A 10,668-nucleotide genomic window follows, 5' to 3' on the forward strand; every position below is an offset into this window, starting at 1 on the left:
TATAGGCAACCAGGAGCGGGAAATTTTGCCAACTTGCGTGACGTAATTGGTATGGCATACAGCCAAAAATTAAGCATTTTTATGATATTCGGTACTAGGTACGCCATAAGGCAACAAATAGGTTAATAAAATAACTGCACCTTCCATCAAATTTTTATAGATCTACCCACACAAATACATTTAAATAAATGAGTTTGAGCCATTTTTTATCAGCTAAAAAATGTTGCAACAATTTAAATTTTCAGTCAACTTTCATGCTTTCTGATTTAAATGCAATTCATAGTGGGTGGATGGGGCGGGGATGGCTTCTAATCTCTCAGAAAAGATAACCATATAACACTTGGAGCGGAACATTGTTCAACTTTTAATCTCCACTTTAATTTCTCCTACAGATAACATGGATGTTTTTTTCAGCAAAAATATCAGGGGTAGTGCAGACCTGCCACTCATCCTGATTTAATTGGGATATCCCGATTTTTTGCAGCAAATCTCAAGCATCCCGGTTTTCCCGATTTTGATCGCGTGTATCCCGATTTTTTGTGTACCGTCTGTTGTTTTGGATTTTTCTAAAAATTTACTCTGTCTTCTTTTCTGTTGTGGGAAGCACCCGTTTAAACTAGTCAGCAGGAACTCGGAGCACTATTTTTCGAAATATCGATGCCTGATTTAGTAGTAAACTTGCCCCAAGTTGTGATGAATCGTTGCTTGCACGTGTTATTTTAACTATAATGGAAGTAGTATCAATTTGGCATTCTGACTTGGGACATTCTCAATATCTAATTAGTTAGCACTCAGAATTCTTCGGTGATGGCCTGATAATTGTTTCTATTGCGGCATACAAATGATCAATATTATTCATTGTTCTGCTGTTGCTCTCAAAATAAGCTTCTGTCCAAGGTCTTTAGAGACCTACAGTGGGGGGGTAGAACTTGGACTGGGAGTCCTTGATGTGATACTCACACACACACAGGGCCTATACATGGATATATTTATGGACACCCCTGGAAAATTTTAAAGTCGTCTTGGCAGTCACGTTGGTGAATTGTCGTTGATCCCGATTTTTTCACCAAATTCCAATTTTTTCCCCCTGACATCCTGATTGATAGATTTCATCATAGAGTTGCAGGTCTGGGTAGTAGCATTGGTCATGTTGAAATACACACATTGCCAGTAAGCAATTTGAAACACTATAGGGCGTAATTTTGTTTTTGTCCCCTGCCTTTTTCTCAATATGATTGAAAAGATAATTTATTTGCAATATAATATAGAATCTTTTTCTTTGACTGATGAGATGTCATATCAAACATCTTTCGTCTTCATCTTCATCTCTAGTACTCTTTAGTAACACCTATAGTCTTCGGCACTTGAATGACCTATTTGTGTTGCAAGTGGCGTAATATGCTTACTAAAACCAAGAAATGTAATGTATTGCATTTCCTTCTTTGCAGTTCGTCCCGATGAGAGAATTCTTAGGTCGCAACGGAGAAGATGTGGTGTCTGTACAGGCCCGGCTTGCCAAAGAAGTCCTGGAAGAGATCCCCGACCAGTTCTTGTCCTACATGCAGAAGCACAATATCAAGCCAAAACCCCCACTGTTGCAGCGTCAGGACACAATCTCCTCAATAAGGTCCCTACCCATGTCGGAGCAGTGAGGTTTGCCTTCATCATCGCTACCTGCTGGAGCACAGAGGTTATCTGCTGGAGGTTCTTCAACTTACAGTATGATAAACTGTTACATTTCTGGTGAACTACCTCTTGTTGGGGTCATAACGTGCGTGGAAGTGCTGTAAGTGATAGATGAGAGCTGTGGAGAAAGGGAAGGGTGTGGATTCATTATCAATTATCATAAATTGTACTATCTCTGGTTTCATGAATTGGGAGCGAAAGACCCCGTAAAATGGAGTGAGAGAGCTTAAACACAACCTTAATAAACATCTTGGTAACTAAACCCATTTTCATGATTTTAAAAAGTGGGAAAATGTCATAACTGACAGAGAGATTGTTTTAGACAAAGAAAGTTCCTGTACTATATAAAGTCATCTTTACCAGTGTGCTGAGGGGAGGTCTTATTTTTCTCCAATCTGTTGTGAATGGCTCATTTGTAACTCCCGACAAAGCTCCGCAGTCTGTGAAATTTGAAGCCTTTATTACTTCTTTGAGAACAGGTCTCAAACCAGATATCATTCTCTGGTCAGAAACTGATGCTAAGATCTTCTTAATCGAGCTGACTGTTTCATACGAAAGTAGGATAGATGCATAGCACCTATTTAAGTTGACAAAATACGAAGATCTCTCTTCTCAACTCCAAGGAGAGGGCTATAGCTCCAAGGTCAATCCAGTAGAAGTGGGTGCACAAGGGTTTGTTGCAGCCTCAACATTCACACTGCTGGGCAGCTAGGCCTCTAAGGAAGGAAGAGAAAGGCAGCCATCAAGAACATTTCAGAAATGGCAGAAAAGTGTTGGAGCTGGCTGTGGACGAGACGTAATGAAACTTCCATTTAGATGTACAGTTTTTTAATCCTTAAAGTGTCAGTCCTTGACAAAACACGATACACATACAAAAAACTAGATAATCCGGCATTAAATTGTGTTCCCCACGTGATTTTGACTAATTTTGGGTCGCTGATCACGAAAATCTTATTATTGTTTTGATTTGACCAATGTTTGGGAAGTTTTTGGACCACATTTTCAACTATTTTTGTGGGAAAAGTATGAAATTTGGGCGAGTCCCAGTCTTCCAAGGCTGTGAGATGACTTTTCTTTTTCCAGATTTACCAGTTGCTTGTATGAATAGAAAGAGAGAAAAAGTCTTTGCTAAGAATTGTTGGAATGTTATTTTATTATGTCATCTATTATTGCTTGACTTGTAGTTAGTTCTGTGTGCGATTTTTATTCAACTTTCCAGCATTGTCTGTGAACCTGATAAGTATATTGTGTCGTCAGTGCTGGCAGGTTGACTCTTTGTTTATATTACTGAAACCTGTGATGTTTATCCCTTTTTCCCCCCCAAGGCTTGGTACAGTGTGAGTACGAGTTGGGGATTGTGGGCAGTACCATTGTTTAGTGGTAACACAGATGACTGATGTTTTCTTTATGTTGTTTTGGTTTCTGTGTACCCGTACAGTATTGTTGCACAACACTGCTCTGGGAAGTGCACCTTATGGCCAGCATTCTAGACTCGGACTCAGATTTATTTTTCTTTGAATGTTTTGTTTGGTCTGTGATCTGTCCTGGATTGTGAAGGAGACCACTGTTGATTTCCATCAATTATTCAAATTCTGTTGTGAAAGTCTGTAACTTGACCTCTGTACCATGATCTTCATCTGTAGTCTTCCAAGTACTGCTTAGTCCCCCCCACCCCCTCACCCCTTTCAATGTGGGTTATTGCTCCAGTTGTCCATAACTCTGCTGATACCGATATATTATTGATCTTTTGCTGCTGTGGAAAGCGAGGGCTCTAATTTCTGTATTTTCTTTTGATGAAATATTATTACTTAGTTCTTTGATTTTTGTGATACTCTTTGTCAAATATTTTTATTTTTGCTTCTTTTTGAGGCTGAGTTCAACTTGGCAGTGTGTGTTTGTACGACACTGTATTTGTTAGATTTTTGGCAGCCAATTTAAGATTGTGTTTTAAAATCAAACTATTTCAAATACGTGCTACAGAGGTTTAATTTTGGTACCTGTCCAAACATAAAGCCAGGTGTACACAGAAAGTGGGTCTTAAGTCGTAGTGCAGCTCTTGTCTTTTCTCCGACTCATTAGACTGTTTGGTGGTAGCCTGTTGGTGAAAGTCCTCTAAAATATTGCTTTCTGTCTTAACCCTATTACTGGCAAGTACAGATGAGATCGACATTTAACTTACAACCGCCGCCAGTCGTGACTCTGCAAGTCGGTGAAAATGGCTTCATCGGGTCGGCAGTTTCCAAGATTTCCGGCACATTTTAGGGGAGAAATGTCAAAATCGTAATTTTTTTTTTCAGTGTATGTTATAGCTTTTTTTCAAAGAACTTTCCAAATATAGAGTTTTCTGTGTCTTTTTATCTATCATAAGTACTTATTTCTTACATTTAAAGGTGCATCCTTGTTCCTTAGACTCTCCCCTGATAAGTGCAAGTTGACCGTTGACAGCACATGTAATAGGGTTACTACAATGATTTATATCCTCCTGCTAATTTTAAGCTTTTGTGTGTTTTAAAAATATGTTGAAAACTTATGACCAGAATTTCCACAATATCACATATTGATAAATATTAGGAGTGATGATTTGATATCTCACTCATGATCAGCTCAATCTTGTTTATAGTTTACAGTGGTTTTTTTCATCAGTGACCAATTGTCATTGATTTGTAAAAGGCATAATGGTTGGGGGGGGGGGGGGGGTTCTTTTGCCATTGTCAGAAGTCACTGTATCTTGTCAAACAAATGCCATGTATGAAAGTGAAAGCTTTTATTGTTACTTAACACCGGATAGAATGAAACAAAATTTTTGTAAGCATGACACCTACTTAACCTACCATAAGTTTTTACGCTTTTACTACCTGAAATCTGCTGCTTTTTAGTTTTGAGTTCTTGTGTTACAAGAAACGTCATCTTCCTATTTAGGAACATGTTTCCATTTAGTGTGATTTAGGGTAATATTAATGGTGTACATTCCTCCTTTGCTGTGTTGCAGTTTGTTCTCTCCTTTTCATAAAAAGTAAATGCTGCTGTTCTTGCCACCCTATTCTCCTCTAGTATTCCTCACCCATTGGTGTCTGTGGTGTAGCAGTTAGTCACTTTGCTGTTGTATGCAGGTGACCTGAGTTAGATTCCCAAGTGGGGAGAACATTTTTATCTAGTATCTCAGTCTTTCTGCTGGGATGTGGTATCCCTCTCAGTCCAGGTTGGCTGAGATCTAAATTGTGTCGATGGGGGATTAAACAACACCTACATTAAATAGAGTAAAAAATATTCCCCCCACTTATGTAAACTCAGCTGCAGCATGTACTTTGTAATAGAAGAGCAAAGAATATAAGCCTATATTATGTATAAAAGATCTGTGAATTTATGTTCTTGTTCAAACTTCAGTCTGTTGCCCAAATAATTATTGGTAAAAAGAAGGTTCTGAAAGAAAAGACTAAGAGAACAGTTTTTGTTATGACTGTGAGAATGAGAACTATGTTATTAATTAAACAGTTAAACTGAATCTGTTAATCTAAGTATCATGTACATCGTGTTTCTTTGACTAGAACAGAATTATTGAAGATTTGAAAACACAACAATTAGGAGTTCAAGTTCAATACAGTCAAACCTTGTTGGCATTGCCAGATAGCTGCTCAATGATCTAAAGGATTGTGAGGAGTCGTGCTCAAGTCTTTGTGAAAGGTCTGAGGCGGCCTGAAGATGATGAGTATAGGGTTTTTTAAAAACAAAAAAGAACTGTACGTCTTCAGTGTCCTTGACACAAATTATAAGCTTAGCTTAAGATCCGGCAGAAATTTCCAATTTGAATTTATGTAAAGTTCTGTTGGAGCTGCAAAGGTATTGATTGCTACTTGTTTTGTTCCCATGTGCATTGCAATCGCGCTAGCAAATATGAGACAAGACTGACCACAGTTTGTCTCTAGTCTCTTCCAGTCTACCATGAGTCGAGATGGCAATCGATGCCATCCCATTATACCGCCAGCCCGGCTGGTCTGCCAACTTCATACTCATCCATAGGTAGGTGGTATATCAGGGTTTGACTGTATGTGAAATATTAATTCGAATTTAAAGAAAGTAATTTCAGTTTGAAACTGTCATTAAAGTCATTAAAGGGTACAAAATTTACTCCTTATTTTCAGGTCACCACTATTTGAATTTTTCATTTTAGACACAAAGTTTTCTTGTTTTTTGTCATAGCTTTCTCCTGATGAAGTGTCACACGCATCTTTTGCGAATGAGCCTTTCTTGTTGAATATAACATATTTTTAAGAGATCTGATCAAGTGTCTTCATGGTTACAAGCTGTGTTCCTTTGTTTTTGCAGAATTTTATGAATGTTTTCAGTGTACATTTATTCCAAGTTAAACTAATTATTTGTGATATTATTACCAGGTGCATTGCTTGTTATCCTTTTCATTACTTTTTTAATGGTTGTGTACTCATGAGAAAATATTTTTTTTTAATTGCAGGAAGTTCATCTTGCTTGGAAATTTGTGAACAGATGGTTGGAGGGTGCCACTGGTGGTAGTTCCTACTTCTTTTCTCTCCTCCCTCTGTTGTTTCTGTCCATCTTACTCTTTCTCTGCACCAAGTGACTGTTATGGTGCCGATATGCTTTTTGTTATTCAAAGAAAAACAAGCAAAACATGTGGGAAATTTGTGAGCCTGTGGTTGGCACTTTGTGTTCTCAATTTTCCAGTTGATCCAGCTCATTCCAAAAAAACCCACAAAAAGTTAACAAATTTATATTCAGGCACCATTTCTTTGGGCTGCTCCCAGTTACTTTATGAAAGGGTAACATGCTCTGTTCAGGTTCACACCCCTGTGACCCTCATTATAGTAGCTCTGCAGGATATTGCTTGACATTTTTATCTCAATTCTTTTTAAAGATTTTTTTTCTTTTGGTACCTGCATGTCTCCTGGATATCTAATATATATATATATATATATATATATATATATATATATATATATATATATATATATATATATATATATATATATATATATATATATATATATATATATATATATATATATATATATGTCTATATATGTATATACATCATATAATATTATATATCTCTACATGTGAGGCATCATGGTGAAATCAGGCACTCACCAAAATGATGAAATCAAAGAAACTGGCATTTTTCTGGCCATTGGGCAATATTTTTCAAATTCTCTTTTTTGGTTCAACACCTTTTATGTCTATTCAAAAATACATTTTTGCATGAACTTAACTGAAAAATGTGGATTAAAGTAGGCACAAATAATGTATATTTGCAGTTTCCAAACACTCTCAAGCTTTGGAAGTCACCAAACTTTGGCCGCCATTTTCTCAGTAATTTTACTACAGACATGAGGTGACCCCCCATCTCCTTCAATTGCAAATTTTTATATCTTGACATCTATTCCAGATAAATGGGAATTTTTTCCATCAAAAGCAAGGCAAACGAACAGGCTCCAACATCATACCAAGAACTCAATATGCTCAAACATTGACGAAAGCCTGATTTCACTGTGTCGAGACACATATTTGTGGAAAAAATGAATCTTCATTGTATAAATTTGTATTCCTTGAATGCCTCCCTACAAGCTGTTGTTGTGCATAGAAGTAAGGGTTCAAAGCTAAGTGGGCTGGAATGTCTTTTTATCACATGAAAAGCAACAAACTTGAAGAAGTTCTCTTTTTGTGAGTGGAGAAAGGTGCAAGGCTGTTGCTTTGTCAACTTGAAAGTGTGGGCTTTTGTTTTATATATTTTAGTGCCCAGCTCTTTTATTTGTGTGTCCCCTACTTATGTATGCTGGTGGTTGAAGGGCGCCACTGGGTAGGTCTCCCTTTCTTTGCTTTCATTCTTTTATTTCTGTCACGATCAGTCTGTCTTTCTCTTTCCCAGCGCCAGATGACAGTCATTGTGATGATGTGTTTCTCTTCACTCAAAACTTCTTCTCATGTGTTGCAACACTGTGTAAATTTTAGCACCTTTCTCTTTTACATAAAATTTCCCTTTCTTTTACCCTGGATTTGCGTTTACATCAGGTATTAAGTTTAAAGGATGATTTATGCTCAATTTACTGTATAGTACCATTTATTTCAGTATTTTTTTTTTTAAAGACTTATTACAACACTTTTGGAGTAGCCTATACATGATACCTTTGTCTTCTTTTTTTATTATTGTCATTGTTTGTGTAACTAATAATATGACTTTGTGACACAGTGTTAATTATTTTGGAGCATTGTCAACTTTTAGTGATTTTGAACGTAGAATTCCAGTTGTTCTTGGTCTTAATGGCAAATTTCTAATTTTCCTATAATGTTATATTATGATACGTGTAAAAATTGTCTTGCATACGGTGCCAGGAATAGATGTTTGTGAAACGTGAGTTAAAAAACAGCTTACAGATCAATCAAATCAAAAATACTTACTTTAGTTGTTTTGAAGAACATTCTTTTTTAGAATGGGCCGTGAAAATCAGCCTCATGGACAACTCGAGCCAAATCAGAACACAGGGAGCTTACCTTTCATGGCACAGACACCAAAGATGCCAGCAATGATTAATTAAACTTTTTGCAAAATTCATATTTTGAAGTGGTAATGTGCAGTATGTAGTAAGGAATTCAAAATTTCTTACTTGAAATCATTGTGGCAGTTACATTTAATGAAAAAAGGTAATTTTCAATTTAATAATTGATTTCTATTAGCAGTGATGGCAGACACATTCCTGTCTCGATTTGCACAGATGGCATTGCTCATACTTTGGATTTTACACATAGTTTCATACCTGTTCAGAGATTATTATTACATGAAGTTAAACAAACATTAGAAGGGAGAAAGTGTTGACCAGTGGTCTGAAGTGTTATTGTATTACTTGTAGGATTAGTCCAACTTTATTTTGATTTTTTGAAATTGATTTGAACACTTCTGAGCGGGGGTATCTGATGTTTTCACAACATTCTTGTTAACAAAAGAGAACTTGGGAGAGTTGGAGTGGTATAGAGTATTTAGTTTTATTACTTTTGTCCTCTATACATTGGAGTCCGCTTAAACGGAAATCTGCAGGACCTCCGAATTTTCTTTGATTTAGCCGGGTTTTTAGTTGAGAGAGTTTGCTCAAAACAAATAGATGGGAAAAAATCGGATTTTATTTTCTTATGGTCTAGGTCTACCCACCGTTTTCTAATTTTACTGTGTTCAGTTTAAGTGAGCTCCACTGTCACTACATTATAGTATAATTAGCTTTCTCTTTATTTCCTTCCACTTTCAAGCTTTGGCTGGTTCTCAGTAATTGTAGGTTTTTTTATGCAGACCAGTCGTTCATGCTTTTTATTATAACCTCTCCTTTGCAACATTTGCCTGTTTCGATTTAAATTATACACATTATATTGTTTTAATTAATCTTTTTTATCAAGAATATGTTTCTGTTTTATATCAGTACTGTAATGTATACATGACATTTTCCTTTCACCCCCTTTCCTGCTCTCTAGCAATGTTTTATCGTCTGCTTTCGTCTCCTCTTTCTGCCCCCACCCCCTCACCTCCTTTTCCTCCTCCTCTGGGCTCCTGACTCTTTCTGCAGCCTTTCTACTGCTACTCCTTGGCTCCTTCTTAGTGCTGTCTTTCAGCCATGCCCCTGATCTTTTGGTAGGAAAGGTCTACACTTACCCTTCTCGGACAAGGGCAAAAAATCTTGGAGGTGTTGCACACGTTAAAGATCCCTCGGTGTTCTAAAATATATATATTGAGTAGGCTTCGGCCGCCACCCAGGCAAAATTCAAAATTTCCTACCAACTGAAAAATGTTAATGTATCCCGCGCGCTCATATGACCTTATGCAGGCGAGTGCCGTAAAGCACTTACCCAAAAAAATTAAGTAAAAAAATACATGACAATTAATAAACTAAATCCTTTTACCACTTTCGTCTTCATTTGTTGATTTTTTTTAAGTTAATAACATTTGGAAGTACACTGGAGCAATGAGGTCAACGCCTCTATAGAAAAGATGGAACAAACAACATCTATAGTGGCCCTGCAGAGGAGATGGGAATGCAAGGCCCTCATACAGTACACCAAGGCCACAGCTATGGAGGATCATATACTGCACTCAAGAACAGCCAGATCAAACACCACAAGACTCAAAAGATCCAACTTCATCAAAGAAAGCAGAAAAATCCAAAAATCCCTACAGGATCATCTACCAGGCACAGTTAACATGCTGAACCATACTCCAGAGGCACCATTATGAGAAAAGAAAAACACAAACATGTTATACACACGTCCATTCCTATGTTCACCACAAAAGATGACCTCAGCGACCTGAGCAAGAAGTCCCTCACCCTGTCCATGCTTGAAGAAAGATACCCACGAGAAGCATGGATAAAGATCTATACAGACGGATCTGCCACTGATGCTGTGAAAAGAGGAGGAGCCGGAGTGTACGTACAGTTCCCAAATGGACGACGACAAGCAGAGGCAGTCCCAACAGGGCGACATTGTACACACTACAGGGCAGAGACAGAGGCTCTACTAATACATGCAGCAAACATCATCAAGAATGTGGTAGACCCCCAAAGCCAAGTAGTATTCCTAACAGATGCCATGTCAGTACTGCAGGCAATCACTTCCGGCAAACTACCGAGGCTACGAAAAGTAATTGAGGACATCCCATGTCTGGGGATCATGCTGCAGTGGATTCCATCACACTGTGGTGTCTTGGGAAATGAGCAGGCAGACAGGATGGCCAAACTAGGAGCACAGAAAGAGCAACCAGACAACAAGAGTTAACTACACAGAAATAAAAACTATAATAAATTAAATACACTATTTAAAGCACCTCAGAAACTAGATGGCTACCATGAGCTGTCCCGCCAAGAGCAAGTGATTATCTTCCGACTAAGGACACAACACACAAGACTGAGACAACATATACATGTACAAGTGTTTGAAACTAGTACAATCACCAAAATGCCAGTGTGGCGAAAT

General features: G+C 37.6%; 1 protein-coding gene across 2 annotated transcripts in view; it reads left to right on the forward strand.

Moving 5' to 3' along the window:
• Positions 1-6,418, forward strand: part of LOC101857025 (copine-8) — a 49,447-nt gene extending 43,029 nt beyond the window's left edge. Inside the window, exon 21 of one of the 2 annotated variants that reach the window (XM_035970006.1) lies at positions 1,449-6,330. In XM_035970006.1, coding sequence (XP_035825899.1) covers positions 1,449-1,652 — 204 coding nt within the window. In that variant the 3' untranslated portion in view covers positions 1,653-6,330. Of the gene's footprint in view, positions 1-1,448 lie in introns of both variants that reach the window. The other variant, XM_005099283.3, reaches the window with a different exon arrangement.
• Positions 6,419-10,668: the final 4,250 nt, after the last annotated feature.

The sequence above is a fragment of the Aplysia californica genome, unplaced genomic scaffold (genome assembly GCF_000002075.1).
Source record: "Aplysia californica isolate F4 #8 unplaced genomic scaffold, AplCal3.0 scaffold00208, whole genome shotgun sequence".
NCBI lineage: Eukaryota > Metazoa > Mollusca > Gastropoda > Aplysiida > Aplysiidae > Aplysia > Aplysia californica.